This window comes from Rhinopithecus roxellana, chromosome 17 (assembly GCF_007565055.1).
Source record: "Rhinopithecus roxellana isolate Shanxi Qingling chromosome 17, ASM756505v1, whole genome shotgun sequence".
In the NCBI taxonomy this organism is placed as follows: domain Eukaryota; kingdom Metazoa; phylum Chordata; class Mammalia; order Primates; family Cercopithecidae; genus Rhinopithecus; species Rhinopithecus roxellana.
The window spans coordinates 87,033,047-87,052,913 of record NC_044565.1 but is presented as its reverse complement, the minus strand read 5'-3'; the positions used below and the strand labels follow the sequence as shown (position 1 = coordinate 87,052,913).

At 41.2% G+C, this 19,867-nt stretch overlaps 1 protein-coding gene across 1 annotated transcript in view; it reads right to left on the bottom strand.

Annotated features, from left to right (window-relative positions):
- Positions 1–18,869, bottom strand: part of LOC104660219 (girdin-like) — a 131,602-nt gene extending 112,733 nt beyond the window's left edge. Inside the window, 2 exon segments of the mRNA XM_030921233.1 lie at positions 17,766–17,866; positions 17,963–18,869. Coding sequence (XP_030777093.1) covers positions 17,766–17,866; positions 17,963–18,025 — 164 coding nt within the window. The 5' untranslated portion in view covers positions 18,026–18,869.
- Positions 18,870–19,867: the final 998 nt, after the last annotated feature.

Below are 19,867 nucleotides of genomic sequence, written 5' to 3'. Positions count from 1 at the left end.
TTGCATGACAGCCAACAAGTCTAATATTAATAAAAGCTTTTACCTGTCTACAGAATATTTTCACATATATTAACTATCTTGATCCTCACACTGACTGAACAGGTCATTCTTGGAGAGGTACGTGACATATAATTACCATACAGAGATTACAGACACAGTCTTTCATGTTTTTGTTCGCATAATTTTGGACACATTAAGTTACCTTTTCAAAAGTTGGAAAATCTATGACATTTTCTAGTTAGTCCAAGATTAAGCTAGCAGTAAAGCATGATATTCACTGATTTAGCAAACAGAAGTAATGCTTTAATTTAAAAACTGCAAATGGACACAAAAATAATTAAAATCCAGTACTATACATATACTTTACTTCAGTTTCATCTAAATAAAATGGCTGAACCCACCCTTTATTTATTAGAATAAGTCAACTTAGCCCTTCAAATATTAAGTTAGCAGTTTTTTAACTTTTGGTTTCAGAACCCCTTTTTACTCTTAAAAAATTACTGCAGATTCCCAAAGAGCTTTTGTTTATGTGGATTATATCTATCTATATTTACTATATTAAAATTTAAAATAAAGAATTTTTTAAAATATTAATTCACCTAAACATAACAGTGTTTGTTAACATAAAGAACATTATTTATAACTTTTTCAAAACATAACATTTTAGTGGGAAATAACATTCTTTCACTTCTTTGCAAATCTCAGTGTTTGGCTTAATAGAATACACCTGTATTCTTAAACCTGCTTCTGCATTCAGTGCACTGCGATACATTGTTTTTGCTTTAAGTATAAGAAATATGACTTCACACAAGTATGTAATTAGAAAAAGGAAAATTATGATTGGCACATTCACACAATTATTGATATTCTTCTTTGATATTACCAAAATCCAGTAAAGGTTATTTCTTAAAGGTTAAGTGCAATGTGGAATCTGAACATCAATGAACTTTTCTTTCTCTGTTTTACATTAAAATCCATTGGTCTATCTGGCACATTCAATGGATCTTTTAATTATGTGTGCATAACTTCTTAACATCATTCATTGGTCATTTAGAAATTATTGGTTCTCTGAATTATACAGATCTTCCAAATGTCAGCACATTTTATTACTTTAAAAAAAAAAAAACAACAGCCAGGCATGGTGGCTCATGCCTGTAATCCCAACACTTCGGGAGGCTGAGGGTGGTGGATCATGAGGTCAGGAGATGGAGACCATCCAGGCTAACACAGTGAAACCCTGTCTCTACTAAAAATACAAAAAATTAGCCAGGCATGGTGGCAGGCACCTGTCATCCCAGCTACTCTGGAGGCTGACGCAAGAGAACGGTGTGAACCGGGAAGCGGAGCTTGCAGTGAACTGAGATCAAGCCACTGCACTCCAGTCTGGGCGACAGAGCAAGACTCCGCCTTAAAAAAACAAACAAACAAAAACCAAAACACATTCATTAATATCACCTCCAATCTCATCAGAAAAGTCTTTAAATATTGAGTAGCTGTCAAGCCCATGTTTTCTATAAATCAAATTTCATCACTGACAACAATCAGTTGTTTTCCCTGAAGTGACAGGCTCACTTTATTCATTTCTGAGGAACTGTCTGCCCAGTACTCAAGCATTAACAACCAGTTTGTCTGTCATTCTTTCAAATAAAAATGGTGTTCCAAAAAACAGGGACTACTTCAACCTTGCAACTCAAAAATCATGAATACCTTTTCTTGAGATAATCATCGAGCAAGAACATTATATATGGTTCCCATTTTGCCCGCAGAATGTTAAAAAGATTCAAGGGTCAAGACCCAACAAAATAACTTTTACTGCTTCATCAAGGACATGGTGAAACTAGGTTTATTTATATATATCTTACAAGTATATAACGAGAAAAATACAATGATTGCCCATACAATTTGGTACAATTCCTTGATTCATACTAAAATGTCAGCAGTTTTACTAACCTTTGCTTTTGCACCATCAGTGCTTTAGCAACACAAAAAAAAGGCAAAGGATATCTTAGTATTATTATGAAAATAATTCTGACCTGACAGACAACCTCGAAGGAATCTCTGTCCTAGCAGGGGTCTGATCTTATTTGAGAACTACTGTATTAGGTAATTCAATTCCTGTTGTTGGTATAGAGACCTGGGGACTTAATATTATGCTAATCTAGAACATTCACTTATATGGTTGCCAACCTCATGACCAGTAACTGAAACAAAAGAAGGCTGTTTATAGATTCAATGGACAGCACTGATCTGTGATGGAACATTTTACCCATCATCCCTAAGTCCTAAGATTGGGTCACAGAAGTTGGTTTTAATCAGTATTCTAGAGTAGTAATTGCTCCAGATCTACTTAGGCCTAGAGACTCAAGAAATTCCAAAGTGAGCTGATACACAGTCAGGTATTTCCCTTGATCAGTGACAGACTTACCTACTACAGCTTTCACTCCCATACTATCAATTCAGTATAGTAAGGCCTCTTAATCTGTACTCCCCTCCTAAGGTAATTTAAATAGTTCACTTGATTAATTATGGGTGACAAGTATTAATTATGGGTGACTTTCATTTTTGAGAAGAAAGCCCTTTAAAATGAGAAAAAAATCCCAAAGAAAATCTCTTCTAATTAATGAATTAAATTTAGTCATGGAAACTTCCCTTAAGCAAGCAGTTTTTAAATTTGGTAAGAAAATCTTTTTTCCAATCACCAATTTCTCTGATTTTTTTTTTTAAAAGTCCCCATACAGGACAACTCTAAGTATATGAATAAGATTACCGCAATATTCGTTTGTCTTTTTCAGTGTACCAGAAAAGTGCTCCAAATGCATCAATGCTAACTTCATTATAAACCCACCAATTAAAGGCAAAATAATAGATACCTATTACAAAAGCCCTAAGACAAACAAAAATTAATTAGAAATATAATAAAAAGTAAAATAGAAGACAAAAAATAGCCACACATACATTCAAGATGCGATGAACCAAGTTAGAGGAAAGATACACATACAGAAAGGTAAGGAATTATTAATAGACAAGTTAACAAAACTTGCAGTCATGTTCTACAAATGGTCCATGAGAAACAAACTGTTTTGGGGACCTCCAATTTAGCAAAAGAGTCATTTTTTTGAGACAGAGTCTCGCTCTGTCAGCCAGGCTGGAGTGCAGTGGCGCGATCTCGGCTCACTGCAACCTCTGCCTCCCGGGTTCAAGTAACTCTCCTGCCTCAGCCTCCCGAGTAGCTGGGGTTACAAGCATGTGCCACCACGCCCAGCTAATCTTTGTATTTTTAGTAGAGATGGGGTTTCACCATGTTGGCAAAGCTGGTCTCAAACTGACCTCAGGTAATCCGCCCACCTCAGCCTCCCAAAGTTCTGGTATTACAGGCGTGAGCCACCTGCGCCCGGCCACTAAATAGTTTTTAAAAGGCAAAGGAACAAATGACCTAAGATATTAAAATACTGTATTGTACTATTCCTCAACTTGGTTACTCCACTAAGGCTAGTCTCTTCACCATTTCCCAAATCATACGTGCAGTATGCTTTCCCCGCAAAATGCTTCCTTGGCCTAAAATACCCTCCTCTCCTCATGGATAGCTATCCAAGTCCAGTCACCTTTCAAGGTTTAAATCAAATCTAACTTCCTCCACAGATAGGTTTCCCTGACTAACCATACCTTCAGGGGCCAAACCTAACTTCTAGACATCGGGGCTCCCTAATTTATTTCAGTTCACACGCCTGCACAACTCACTCTCTCAGCACACTCTCTCTCTCAAAAGAAACATGAAACCCATACAGATTAATGAAAAAAAAGAAGAAGAAGAAAAAAAGCAACCTAATAACCAGAGATTTGTTTTCAAATACCTGCTTGGGATCATTCACTATTAACTACAGGTTTGTCTTAGTCAGTATACACATTCAGTACTATGCTTCGGGGTCCCCAACCCCTGGGCCAAGGACTAGTCCAGGGCCGTGGCCTGTTTGGAACCAGTCTGCACGGCAGGAGGTGAGCGGTGGGCAGGTGAGCTTTACCACCTGAGCTCCGCCTCCTGTCAGACTGGCGGCAGCAACAGATTCTCTTAGGAGCACGAACCCTACTGTGAACTGCCATACGAGAGATTTAGGTTGCCCATTCCTTATGAGAATCTAATGCCCCCCGCCCTGGTCCATGAAAAAAATTGTCCTCCATGAAAATGATCCCTACTGCCAAAAAGGTTGGGGGCTGCTGCTATACTTAAGTTAAAAAAAAAAAAAAAAAAAAAAGATACAGGCCGGGTGCGGCAGCTCACGCCTGTAATCCCAGCACTTTGGGAGGCTGAGGCAGGTGGATCACGAGGTCAGGAGATCGAGACCATCCTGGCTAACATGGTGAAACCCTGTCTCTACTAAAAATACAAAAAATTCGCCAGGCGTGGTGGCACGCCCTATAGTCCCAGCAACTCAGAAGGCTGAGGCAGGAGAATCGCTTGAATCAGAGAGGTGGAGGTTACAGTGAGCCAAGATCAGGCCACTGCACTCCAGTAGCCTGGGCAACAGAGCGAGACTCTGTCTCAGGACACATACACAAAAAAATACAAATTCTGAATCATTACATGTATATTCTATTTGCAAAGGTGGAAATGTAGTCTAATTCATTTGCAAATATATGAAATAAGGAGCTGGAAAAAATTAAGTTAACCTTCAAATATGAGAAAACTCACCCCATTTTCCCTAATTATTCAAGTTAACTGGGATATTACTACAGTTCACTTTTTAAACCATGGATTAGGGGTTTTGTCTTTCCATTGGTATTTCCCTGTAAATTCTCATCCTCCACTACTTTGTAGTAGTTCAGGTCTTAATCAAGGACTAGTGGCCGGGCATGGTGGCTCACACCTGTAATCCCAGCACTTGGGAGGCTGAGGCAGGCTGATCACTTGAGGTGAAGAGTTGGAGAGCAGCCTGGCCAACACGGAAAAACCCCGTCTCTACTAAAAATACCAAAGAATAATTAGCCGGGTATGGTGGTGTACAACTGTAATCCCAGCTACTCGTGAAGCTTAGGCATGAGACTCACTTGATCCCAGGAGGCAGAGGCTGCAGTGAGCTGTGATCACACCACTGCACTCCAGCTTGGGTGACAGAGCGAGACCCTGTCTCAAATGAAAAAAAAAAAAAAAAAAAAAATCAAAGACTAGTATCCAACATCTAAAACTAAACCAACTTCCTTGGTCCTTCACCACCCAGGGAAAGGAGACATTAATAGTTATGTTATCAATAATAATGTGAAGTTCAACTTTTTTCCTAGCCTTCACTAGGAAAATCAGTCACATTAAGAATACAGGCCAGGAACAGTGGCTAATGCCTATAACCCCAGGACTCTGGGAGACCAAGGCAGGAGGATTGCTTGAGCCCAGGAGTTCAAGACCAACCTAGGAAACAAAGTAGGACCCCATCTCTACAAAAAAAAAATCTTCATTAGCCAGGCATGGTGACACACACCTATAGTCCCAGCTATTCAGGAAGCTGAGGTGGGAGGATCGTCTGAGACTGGGAGGTCAAGGATGCAGTGAGCTGTGATCATGCCACTGCATTCCAGCCTGGGCAACAGAGCAAGACCCTGTCTCAAAAAAAAAAAAAAGAATACACTATCTAAAAATTTTTCATGAAGGACTACTGAGCTACCTCACAAAGTTTGATTTTTAATGTAAGGACTATGTTAATATAAAAAGTTGTGGGCTGGGCATGATGGCTCATGCCTGTAATCCCAGCACTTTAGGAGGCCGAGACAGGTGGATCACCTGATGTCAGGAGTTCGAGATCAGCCTGGCCAACATGGTGAAATCCCGTCTCTACTAAAAATACAAAAATTAGCCGGGCATGCTGGTGGGTGCCTATAATCCCAGCTACCAGGAAGGTTGGCGCAGGAGAATTGCTTGAACCCGGGAGGCAAAGGTTGCAGTGAGCCGAGATTGTACCACTGCACTCCAGCCTGGGTGACAGAGGAAGACTCTGTCTCAAACAATAAATAAATAAAATAAAATAAAATAAAATAAAATAAAGTGTTATAAACAATGACCTTTTTTGTCTTCCCCACTAATTATACTGCTCAGCTTTCTAGTTTAAATTTTTTTTTTTTTTGACAGAGTCTTGCTCTATCTTCCAGGCTGTAGTGCAGTGGCATGATCTCAGCTCACTACAGCCTCCACCTCCCAGGTTCAAGCAATTCTCCTGCCTCAGTCTCCCGAGTAGCTGGGATTACAGGCACTCACCACCATGCCCAGCTAATTTTTGTATTTTTAGTAGAGACGGGGTTTCACCATGTTGGCCTGGTTGGTCTCGATCTCCTGACATCAGGTGATCCACCTGTCTCAGCGTCGGCCTCCCAAAGTGCTGGGATTACAGGTGTGAGCCACCGCGCCTGGCCCCAGCTTTCTACTTTAATTCAAAATACTAACTTCTACCTCTAGCGTGAAATCAAGAGATCATAGTCTCATAAAAAAAAAAAACAAGGAAGAAAGTTCCTACTCAACTTTACTTATCTTCATTTTATTCTATTTTATCCACCCATTAGTATTGTCTAATCATAGTCCTAATCACTATTCAGAACTGCAACCTCCAAAATCTCAAATTCTGAAAATCTACTTTGACTTTGACCTCCTATCTTTTCACCCTCTCTCATGCCCTCACTTCTAACCTACTCTTCCTTCATTCTTATTACAACTCTCAGAGACGTCTGAACCACAGCAATTCCATCTTGAATAGGGGCTAGTTAAAATAAAGCTAAGACCTGCTGGGCTTCATTCCTAGCCGGTGAGGCATTCTAAGTCACAGGTTGAGATAGGAGGTTGGCACAAGATACAGGTCATAAAGACCCCGCTGACAAGACAGGTTGCAGTAAAGAAACTGGCCAGAACCCACCAAAACCAAGATGCTGACAAGAGTGTCCTCTGGTCGTCCTCACTGCTACACTCCCACCAGTGCCATGACAGTTTAAAAATGCCATGGCAATGGCAGGAAGTTACCCTATATGGTCTAAAAAGGGGAGGCATGAATAATCCACCCCTTGTTTGGCATATCATCAAGAAATAACCACAAAAATGGGCAATCAGCAGCCCTCATGGCTGCTCTGCCTGTGGAACAGCCATACTTATATTCCTCTACTTTCTTAATAAACTTGCTTTCACTTTATAGACTCGCCCTAAATTCTTTCTTGCCCAAGAGAACCCTCTCTTGGGGTCTGGACTGGGACCCCTTTCCAGTAACACAACCTTTAATCTCTAAGCTTCCTCCTGATCTTTGCTTTCTTCCTCACTTTAATGCTCACACATTATTATTCAACTATTCAGCTAAGAATCTGTAGTCTGTTTTTTCTCTCATCCCACGTCTGTTTATTCAGAATTCTGAATAAATTCTACAGGTATTTTTGTCAGTTTCTGAGCAGTTAAGCATTACTGGCTAGTCAACCATGCTCACTGGCTCAACTACAAATGTGTGGTTTCCAAATCTCAAATAAGCCATCAACCCTGCATGACAATACTTGTATTCATCTTTAACTGACACTCTTTGTGATTTCCTCTTAGCAGCCTTGTAAAATGTTTCCACTTTTCTCAAACCTAACTCCTCCACCGTTATTTACATCTTCATGCCTCTTTTCCATGCTATTTTCTTTGCTTAAAATGTCCTTCCTTCCACTCTCCCACTGCTTATGACTCCTGTTCAGCCTGATTTCTCCTACGGAGCTCTCATGTCCAGCTCAAACAGCTCCTCCAAGAAGCCTTTCCTCCATGTAAATCATTACTTCCCTTTCTGTGCGAACACTGTCTCAAGAACATAATTCCTTATCCTGGCACAGATACCACATTGCAATTTGTTTACATGCACCTCCCCCTTATCGTGGGCAAAGCATCCTATTCCTAGCATCTAGCAGTTTGTTACACAGTAAGCACTTAGAAACTACTCCCATATTAATTGATCTTTGAAGGAACTAGCCCTTCATCCCTTTCACCGAGTATTACACTTTAGATCCTGACAAGAAAGAGCTCTGCCCTGAGTCCCACTCTGGCCCTCCTCGGCCCACATGCTTCCACTGGGAAAGGAGCCCACGTAAACAGGGGTATGTGCCTATATACCTCCTTTTTTTTTTTTTTTTTTTTGAGACAGAGTCTCACTGTCACCCAAGCTGGAGTGCATTGGCGCAATCTTGGCTCACTGCAACCTCCACCTCCCAGCTTCAAGCGATTCTTCTGCCTCAGCCTCCCGAGTAGCCGGGATTACAGGGGCCTGCCAACATGCTCGGCTAATTTTTGTATTTTTAGTAGAGACGGGGTTTCACCACGTTGGCCTGGCTGATCTTGAACTCCTGATCTCAAGTGATCCACTGGCCTCGGCCACCCAAGATGCTGGGATTACAGGCGTGAGCCCCCATGCCTGGCCTACCTCCCCACTTTTAAATGACACTCCAGGTACCCAGAACTTTGCAATTTCTTGCCCAAACACTTTTAACTCAATTTCAGGGCCCACACAGGCCTCTTTCCTAGGTCTGTCCTTAGAATAGACTGTGCCACACTTGTGTACACCCTTGGGCCAAGGAGTACTTGTTTGGGGATGGGAGTATAAGAGCTTAGACCTTGTGCATGCATGCAAGGTGTTCACAGCATGTACATGAGACCTCTTTGTGGTGCCAGAAAGAGCCAGGGATGGGGGAGGAGGTTGGGCTTAACCACATTCTGCTGCAAAACTGTGAATTTATGAATTCTAAATTCCACAGATTTTAAATTTGAACCTTTCAAGTCATTATGAAGGTATATTTATCAAGAGAAAAGACTAGAATACAGTTAATGATTTGCTGGCCTGGTTTATAAGCTTTAAATATTTAGGCCTATTGTGGTAAATGAATGCTTATCCTGGATCTTACAAATGTTAGGGGCAGATCTCCTCTCACTCAGAGTGAAGTTAATGAGTTTTATCCATCAATTTTTATTAAACTAGGCCAGGCACAGTGGCTCACGCCTCTAATCTCTGCATTTTGGGAGGCTGAGGTGGTGGACTGCTTGAGCCCAGGAGATTGAGACCAGTGTGGACAACATGGCAAAACTCTGCCTCTACAAAAAAAAAAAGCAAAGAAAAGAAAATTCGCCGGCCATGGTAGTAGTCCTAGCTACTCAGGAGGCTGAGGTGAGAGGATCGCTTGAGCCCAGGATGCAGAAGTTGCAGTGAACCAAGATTTCGCCACTACATTCCAGTCTGGGCAACAGACAGAGACCCTGTCTCAAAGAAAAAAAAAAAAAAGAAAGATTATTAAACTAGCAAAATAGATCTAAGAAGGCATAAAAATAGAATCAGGAATAAAGAGAATATTTAAAGTAATTTTCCAATTTCAATAACTAGCTAAATATTAAATGACTGATTGAGGATTTAAACTTTCAAGTCCATGTTTTTGTTTTTGCCCTCCTACCACTCTGACTCTCCAAAAGCAGCCAGTTTACTAATTAATAAATTAAGTATTATACAGATGTCCCAATACCAAGCATAATCTCAAATACTATTTCTAAATATTGAAAACTTCATGCCTAGAATGGTATCAAACTGTTTCATGGATCCTAAAAGTCAACTGGTGTCCTATTGAAAGAATTGGTCTTCCTTTCCATTTATCCTGTGAGAACTAGTTTCCTGTAATATATATTAAGAGAAAATTTTCAGTTAAAAAATTTAAATATACTCTCATGTATAACATCTAGTTCACCTGTTCTTCTCTAGGTTCTCATCATTTCTGTAGTTTAACTAAATATGAATCATACTGAGAACAAGGCAATCATGATGGACTTTTCTTGAAGACAGTCCAATACAAAGCTGTAGACAAAAAAATCTCAACATGGCCCAGGTGCGGTGGCTCACGCCTGTAATCCCAGCATGAGATTTTGGGAGGCTGAGGCGGACAGATCACTTGAGGTCAGGAGTTCGAGACCAGCCTGGCCAACATGGTGAAATCCTATCTCTACTAAAAATACAAAACTTAGCCAGGTATGGTGGTGGGCACCTGTAATCCCAACTACTCAGGAGGCTGAGGCAGGAGAATCAGTTGAACCTGGGAGGAGGAGGTTGCAGTGAGCTGAGATCACGCCACTGTACTCCAACCAAGGTGACAGAGTAAGACTCCGTCTCAAAAAACAAACAAACAACAACAAAAAAACCCACAACATATTGGACAGGAAAGTTGTTGGAAACCAAACTGAAAGTACTCTATACTCTAATACTGTAAAAAACCATGGACCATGAAATCTTGTTCCAATCACCTTGCCTCAAAGGAGATACAACATAGGTGGGAAAAATACACAATAAAGGTAATTAAAACAAATACGGGGACAGAGAGAGAACAAATGAAAAGGAGAAATAGAAGACAAACTAAAAAAATAAACTAAATTCTACAGTACTAAAACTAGAAAGTATTCTCAAAATTTTGAAAATTAATACAATTATAGCTATCTTCACTTAGTTCTTCAACATTTACTTACAACTTACGACATGCCAACTTCTATGCTAGGTGCTGGTGATACATGCTAAGTACTAGGTTAGGTGCCAGCAATATATGAGACAAAACATCTAGCCCTAAACAGTAATAAAGCAGAGCAATAGCTACTCAGGTGACGGTACTTCAGAATCATAAGCAAGAAAACAACTCTGCCTGGGGACTTCACAAGGTATTAAAGGAAGAGCAGGAATTGGTTAGTCAAAGAAAAGGGTAAGGATAGTCTAGAGCAGGAGTCCCTAATCCCTGGGCCATCGATTGGGTCCATGCCTTGTTAGGAAAGCCACACAGCAGGAGATGAGTGGTGGGCCAGCAAGCATTACTGCCTGAGCTCTGCCTCCTGCCAGATCAGCGAAGGCATTAGATTCTCACAGGAACACAAACCCTATTGTGAACTGCACATGCGAGGGATCTAGGCTGCATGCTCCTCATAAGAATATAAAGGCTGATGATCTGAGGTGAAACAGTTTCATCCTGAAACCATCTCCCCTCAGCCTTAGTCCATGTAAAAATTGTCTTCCATGAAACCAGTTCCTGGTGCCAAAAAGGTTGGGGACCGCTGCTCTAGAGGAAAATAATTCTAATGATAATAATATAAATAAAACAATAAAGAGCTAACATTATTGGACACTTTCTATACGTTAAGCATTGTACATACGTTATTCTATTTGATTCTCATAATAATCCTGTGACTTTTATCCCACTTACAAATTAAGTAACTTACTAAAGATCATACAGCTATATAGAGGTGACACTAACAGAGATCATACAAAACTAAGCTATAGGCCAGGCTCAGTGGGTCATGCCTGTAATGCCAGCCACTTTGGGAAGCTGAGGTGGGAGGATCACTTGAGCCCAGGAATTCAAGACCAGCCTGGGCAAAAAAGTGATACCTGTTCTCTACAAAAAAATTTTTAAAAATTAGCCAAGTGCAGTAGCACATGCCTGCAGTCCCAGCTGCTTGGGAAGCTGAGGTGGGAGGATTGCTTAAGCCCAGGAGTTTGAGGTTGCAGTGGGCTGAGATTGTGCCACTGCAGTCTAGCCTGGGTGACAGAGTGAGATCCTGCCTCAAAAACAAATGAATAAAAAAACTAAGCTGTGAACTATCATGATTTACTTGAGGAACCATAAGTAGCTAGATATAGTATAGCACAAGATAATAATAATGACAGCAACCAGGACTGGGGATATAGTGGGTCAACAAAACAGAAAATAGACATATCTGTCCCTGTCTTAGTAGAGATAATCCTTCCCCACCAGGAAGGAAACATTATCTCCCATCTTATAAATGTAGGAACTGTAATTTGGAGATGTTACGTTCACATACCAATAAGTAGCACAGATAGAACTGAACCCAAGTCTACCTAACATAAGGTCCAAATTCATTCTACTTTACTACACATGGCTCTATTATTCAATCATTCAACAGAAATATAGCAAGAACCTACTGTTTGTCAAGCACTGCCCTAGGAATACAGAGACAAAAGATAGAGTCCCTGGCTTCAGGAAACTCACAGGCTAGTCAATAGAGTCAAGCAAAGAGTCAGGCTGGTTCACACCTGTAATCCCAGCACTTTGGGAGGCTGAGGTGGGTGGATCGCTTGAGACCAGCCTGGGCAACATAGTAAAACTCCATCGCTACAAAAAACACAAAAATTAGTCAGGCGTGATAGTGCGTGTCTGTGGTCCCAGGTACTTGGGAGGCTAAGGTGGGAGAATAGGCCCGGGAGGTGAAGGCTGCAGTGAGCAGTGATCATGCCCCTGCACTACAGCCTGGGCAACAGAGCAAGACCCTGTCTCCAAAAAAAACCAAAAAAACAAACGAAAAAAAAAAAACAGGAGATGACTTCTGAAGTCCCTTCAAACCCAAGATTCTAAAGGAAAAGAAAGGCTATAACAAGCATATCACAATTACCAAGTATTCCAAGTATAGTTCTCTATAACTATCTAATGGATTTGGATCATAAATAATAATTCCAAATACTGTTCTGATACTATTAACAATTTTCTCAGTACTTAAAACCCTCCCTAAGACATCCATATTTTCAACCATTTGGGTAATACGAATTGCACGTTTTTAAAATTTTAGGAGTATGAAATTAACTACAATGTCACAAATTCCTTAAAAACTCACAGCAAGTAATATTCAAAACTGTCTCCAGAACTAAACAACATCTTAAACAGGAAAACAATTATTTCTACTTCACTATCACCAAGCCCTACAACTGGTAAGTAACAATAAAGAAAAAAGATTTCAATCCACTGAAGTAGGAAAATGCCCTATAGCGTACAGAAGAGCTGGCCCATCATTCCAGATCTCTAAATAGCTTCCCTCTTCCTTCCCATTAGTTAAAGAGGATTGATGTCATGTTACAAGTTCTTACAGAGATTATTTGATTCAAAAAGCTACTCAATGAAATTCAGGATTCATCTCTGAATACAGTAAATCCCAAGTCAGTGAACAGACTTCAAAATTGTGAGGCAGAGTCAGTAAACAGTGTCGTGAAGAAGTTAGCTCTTCACTTGCAGAGTCTGGGTGCAAAACGGCAACACCAGAGTCATTAAATTAATCAATTTTCTTAGTCTTAATAAACATTTAAGGTGAAAAAACTTACATAATAAGGTTCCTGGCCAGGCACGGTGGCTCACGCCTGTAATCCCAGCACTTTGGGAGGCCGAGATAGGCGGATCACGAGGTCAGGAGATCGAGACCATCCTGGCAAACATGGTGAAACCCTGTCTCTACTAAAAAAAATACAAAAAATCAGCCAGGCGTGGTGGTGGGTGCCTGTAGCCCCAGCTACTCAGGAGCCTGAGGCAGGAGAACAGCATGAACCCCAGGAGGTGGAGCTTGCAGTGAGCCAAGATCAAGCCACTGTACTCCAGCTTGGGTGCGGAGCGAGACTCCGTTTCAAAAAAAAAAAAGTTCCTGGGCCGGGCGCGGTGGCTCAAGCCTGTAATCCCAGCACTTTGGGAGGCCGAGACGGGTGGATCACGAGGTCAGCAGATCGAGACTATCCTGGCTAACACGGTGAAACCCCGTCTCTACTAAAAAATACAAAAAACTAGCCGGGCGAGGTGGCGGGCGCCTGTAGTCCCAGCTACTGGGGAGGCTGAGGCAGGAGAATGGCGTAAACCCGGGAGGCGGAGCTTGCAGTGAGCTGAGATCCAGCCACTGCACTCCAGCCTGGGCGACAGAGCGAGACTCTATCTCAAAAAAAAAAAAAAAAAAAAAAAGTTCCTATAACAAAAGTCCATGTTACATCTAAAAGCAATAATATAAGACTAGCAGAGCAAAAATGTAATTAAAAGTATATAAACAGCCAGGCATTGTGGTGCACGTGCCTGCGGTCCCAGCTACTCAGGTGTCTAGGGTGGGAGGATGGCCTGAGCCCAGGAGTCTGAGGCCACAGTGCACTATGATCACATATTCCAGGCTGGGCAACATAGCAAGACCCCATCTTGAAAAAAAAAAGTATACAAACATATTTTTACTGGTGGCCAGAGACCAAATTTGCCCTCCTCCCTGAAACAACTGGGGGGGGAAAAAGACAAAATACATAAAACATTTTTCAAGACATTGTACATCAGGCAACAAAAGACAGTGATCCCCAATAGATGGGAAACAAGCATGAATCCAATAACTGCTCCAGCATTACAGCCTTGGAAGAGTTTCCAGGCCACAGAACAGGAAGAGGGGAATCCAGGCAGAGCACAATGGAGTGAGCTGAGGAGACAGAACTGAGTCTGGAGACAGCAAGGTAGCTAAAGGTGACAGCAAGGTAGCTAAAGTACACAGGGCAGAGTACTTAAGAGAGCTGCACAGTGAGAAAGATCTGCGAAGGGTATCCCTCAAGTCTGAGTACTTATCAGAATGTTAAGTGTGAGGAAACAACCCAAAGATAGTGAAAGAACCACCAAAAAGATTGAGAGCGAACACCACCAAGTAGGTCCTGTTCCCACCAGCTAGAGTATTCGGAGGGGTTTTGCCTCAACAGTGTGACAAAGTGGTACTGCCTAACAAATCTTAAAAGCATGTCCCCAAAAGATCAAACTGTTTTCAGGTAACTTAATGCATCCCAGAACAAAGCTCAAGATTTTTGTATTTAATGGAATACAAAAATATCCAGCACCAAGCAAGTTAAAATTTCAAATGTCTGGCATCAAATAAAAAAAAAAAAAAATCACCAGGCATGCAAAAGCAAGAAAACAGAATCCATAATGGGGAGAAACATCAATCAACCAAAACCAACCCCAAAATGACACAGACAGAATTAGCAGACATAGACATTAAGCCAATTATAACTGTATTCCATATGTTCAAGAAGCTAGAGAAAAGACAAAGAGCAGGAAAAACATAGACATGGAAGATACAAGACAATTTCTAGAGATGAAGCTATAATATCTGGAATGAAAAATACAGTGGGTGGGATCAAGAGCAGACTAAACATTGTAGAAGAAAAGATTAGTAAGTCTGGAGACATCACAACAGACTATTCAAAATGAAACAAAGAAGACTGAAAGAAAATTGAATTAAACATCAGTAAGTTTTTTTTTTTTTTTTTTTGAGACGGAGTCTCGCTCTGTCGCCCAAGCTGGAGTGCAGTGGCCGGATCTCAGCTCACTGCAATCTCCGCCTCCCGGGTTCACGCCATTCTCCTGCCTCAGCCTCCCGAGTAGCTGGGACTACAGGCGCCCGCCACCTCGCCCGGCTAGTTTTTTGTACTTTTTAGTAGAGACGGGGTTTCACCGTGTTAGCCAGGATGGTCTCGATCTCCTGACCTTGTGATCCGCCCGCCTCGGCCTCCCAAAGTGCTGGGACTACAGGCTTGAGCCACCGCGCCCGGCCAAACATCAGTAAGTTTTAAGACAACATCAAAGCGACTAGTATATATGTAATTGGACTTTCAAAAGGGTGAAGAGGTCAAATATATATATATATATATTTGTAGCGATAATGACTGAAACTTTTCTAAATTTGATAAAAACTACAAACCCACAGATCCAAGACACTCATCGAATTCCAAGCACAAGAAACATGGAAAAAATATATATACTTTCATTTACAAAGGGTTTTGCTCACAAATTCTGTAACTAAATGTACTGTAGAAATTAAACTAGGCCTAACTTTTACATTTACTAGGTACAGAGTTACAACAACAACTGACACTTTATAATAAAGTACATTAAAGCATACATTAATCTAAGTAAAGTACTTAACAGAAATCCTAATGACTTCAAAATTAACAAAATACAGCTTTTAAAACAACGTATATTTTGTTGTCCTATCAGTTAAATAATTTAAGATAAATTTGTGTTGATCTTATTTTAGCAAATTATTCAAACAAAGCAAAAATATACTTTTTTTCTTTTCTTTTCCTTTAATTTATATAGGTCATTTACAACAGAATTAGGACACCAAAAAAAAAAAAAAAAAATCTAAAGAAACTGAGAGGTGGAACTGAAAATACAGAAGCAGATTTGTGGTTTGGAAAGGAGCTAGCCCTCATGAAAAACAGCAACCTGGCAACCACTATTTTGGAATACCATCATTTTCAAAATATACATATATTTTTTAAGCATAAAACTGCATTCGAAGTGGAAACAAACTAATGTATTTGTTTTTAGCACCTCAGTTAAGTATTTAGGATGCAAAAAAAAAACCCCACATTTTTTTGGAAAAAGAATCGTTCAAATAAAATTAAAGTGGAAAACTAAAGTAATATATTTCCCTATTTTTGTGAACACACATTTTTTTTTAGCACACAAATTCAAAATTTTCTGTCTAAAAATAAGCACATAAAGAGACATAGGGGAACAAGTTCTGAATATCTAGTGTAATGGCTACCCTTTCTGTCATGTAGTTTCCCCAAAACAGAAGTCAGTTTATTATCCTACCATTTTGCTTAGGAAATAGTTAGATATTTTGAGGATAAAAAATAATTCCATTACACAGCTGTCAAAAATATATTTACTAACCCTGGAAATGTCTACGCTCTTTTTTCCTTTCTTAAGGAAAACATATATACATATTCAGATAGCATACATATTTCTTTGGGTGCCTATGAAAATAAAACACTGGTTGAAAATGTATAATAGTATAATACTTCCCTGTTGGATCAACACGTACATGAAAAACAGCCCACAAATCTCTTTGAGCACATAGAGAAGTTAACGAGAGAGCAATTTTTTATAGATTTGACTTCTACCGTCTTAAACATACAAATCTAAATCAATAAAATACAAACTTGATAAGGTTATCAGAGCAGTAAGGCAGACTTATTCTCTAATAACAACAATTTATTAATAACACACCAATTTCCCATACATATAAAAGTTCCAAACTACCTCTTCTAATCAGATTCTATTAAAGAGAAATAAGCCTAAGTACGCATTACTTTGAGCACAACTGAAAAATTCAGTTTGATAAACTACATTAGCGTACTTAGAATGCACGTATGCTACAATATCTGTAATTGGATAAAAACTGAGTTTTAATTTTACTAATCCAGCTACCAATATACTTTCACTATTCAATTTCCATCTCAAAAGCATACTTTCCTACTTAGTACAAACCCAATATTATAAACACAAAAGACAAAGATATGCCCAGTAAGTCGTTATCTAATTGTTATTAAGACTTGATACTTGCATTTCAAAACCTGTAAGAATACCTTAAAATGATCCCTAAAATATTAAGCAACCTAATAATTCACACAATAAATCATCTCATCAAGCTTTAGTTATTACAGGCATTTAAATTACTTACTACAGCAAGAGTCCTCACCAATCAGAACTGTTTCAAATTTTCTCTTCTGAAATCTGCTATTACTTAACGAGTTTCAAATTTTGAGCCACTTATTTCTAGATATAAAGGTTAATAAGAAACATTTCTGCATCAAATGCACATAACTTCACAGTAAAGTCTTTTCTCCTATCTTAGGAAACAAGATTCTCATACTCTCTCTTATTTTACCAAATTATCAAAGAAGACACAATGTGGCTTGGATTTCAGTACTGAAGACAAGTGACGATACATGGTTGACAGAATGAAAAACTAAAGTATCACAATTTTAACAGGTAGAATTCCTAGGTTGTGATAATGGGCTGAGCGCATAACATTATCATTCCTTTCAAGATCTAATTCTTAAACCACCTGAATTTTTCTGGCCAATGAAGCAAATTAGGGGCTTAAAACATCGTGTCTCAAAGTTCACCGTATGCTATTTCTCAAAGAAAACAAGTTACCTAGGAAAGAAGGAAGAACTTACATTTGGAGCATGACCTGGTTCAGGAACACCCCATCCACCAAAGCCACATATTCATCAAGGTTGGTCCCATTTCCTGCAGTCAGAGGTCCAAACGTTTTAACCTAGAACAGAAGGATCACCACGACATGAACGCCCACCTCCATCTCTGCAGCCACAAATAATGCAGCAAAATATACAATAAAGGACACCCCACTTACCCAAGTGACCAAGGGGCTGGTCATGAACTGCTCCAGAAGGGGAGTAAAAATTTCGTTCTCCATTTTACAGAGTATGTATTTGAAAAAAGGAACTACCACAAAAATACGCCTAGGGAATTGGTCACTAAACGTGGAAGTAAGTAGAAATCAATGAAAGTCCATTTCGGCAAGGGAGGAAAATCCCATCGTGGAGGAGGGGGGCACTCTCCCTCCTCAAAAAACACCCCAGAGGGAAACAAGCCGAAATCCCAAGAAGTGGCTTCGACGACGGACACCACGAGCAGCAGCCTGCGCTGGAAATGTCTGTACCGGGCGAGGAGGGGCAGAGAAAAGGCATCTGGAGGAGGAGGAAGGGAAAGGGGGCTGGAGCCCAAGACAAAAAGCCCGTCAAGGTTGTCCAGCTCCTGGAGGAGCCAGACCAGCGAAACTGCTCCCAATGAATTAATCCCAACGTGGGCTAAATGAAATACGTTAGACAGTGACCACGTTAAGGATTCCGAGGGGCCGCCAGACTCGACCTCGGCATTCCGACCTCTACACGTTCCACCCACCGATGGGCATGGAGCCGCTTTCGACCCGCGGAGCCTCCACTGCCCGCAGCCCCTCAGCACCAACAGGCAGGGCTCACCCCTTCCCCCCGAACAGACACCATCCCTCCGCCGCCCTCAAGCCTTGCCTCCAGCCCCCTTCCCCTCCCAGGGGTGGGGGCTTGAATGTGTGTCCCTAACCCCCCAGTTTCCTAAGCCCTGCCAGCCTTTTCAGCGCTTCTCTGGGAATCCCTGGCACAAAATCACCGCCGCGCTCCAGCCTCCTCCGCCCTCTATGGAGAAGCCGGAGTAACGGCCTCAGAACCGCAGTGCCGCATCACACCCCACCCCTCGCCGCCCGCCAGAGCCGCCCGCCAATGCCGGGGGCCGCCGTCAAAGGGAGCGCGCAGCTTCCTCCGCGCCGATATCCTTCCGCCGACTCCCCGCCCCTCCCGCGCAGCTGCCTCTGGATTGTGGGAGAAGAAAACCGCTGCATGAGCGCGCTCCCGAGCGAGCGCGCCCCCGGGCTAGCCCCGCCGCCGCCCAGATCCTGGCGGCGGGCGCGGTCGTGGACGCGCTTTCGCTGCAGCTGCTGGGGAGACACCCCGCTCCTCGCTTGCGCCCAGGACGGTTGCCAGGGATTGGGGGGCGGGGACAGGGAAGGCAGAGCAAGGGGTCTGTCTGCTCGCTCGCTCGCTCATGCCTAATTATGGTTTATTTCCTCCCCGAGTGCCTTCTTTGATATGTGAAGGAAAGGGAAAGAAATCCTCTTTTAAACGTGAGAGTTGCAGACAACCTTTTTCGGACAATTTGATGTGTTCTGTAAAAGCATGCCTTCCCCCCAGCAAAATGGAATAGGAAAACTCACTGCAGCAAATGGCAGAGGGACTTGAGCCGCAACTTGGTGGGTTTTTTCTCCTTCTTTTTTTTTCTTCCAAATCCAGTCCACTAACGCATGAATGTTCTTCAGAGTTGCAAGTGACATACAGTAAGATTTTTTAAAAACCAGAGCTGTCTGTCAGCACGTTGGTATTCCCTGACTGGAGCAAACGTGACATAGACATTGTTTTTTGGTTTTGTTTTGTTTTTTTCTATTTGGCCATTGAGGGGTCGGGGTGGGGGGGAATCCCAAGCAAAATCAAGAACTACAAAGAAGAAACATTTGGAAGTCATCCAAGTTGGGTGACAAATACACAGATTACATATTTGTCATAAATCTCCATGCCATGCACGACTGGAACCTCGACATAATTTTAAGTTCCCTGGCAAAATCAAATGTTACTCCTCATTTAAAAGGAAAATAAAGACTTTTTTTCCTGGGGTAAAATGGGCATGTAGAATGCAATCTTTTTTGAGAAAAGATAATATAGTTTTATAA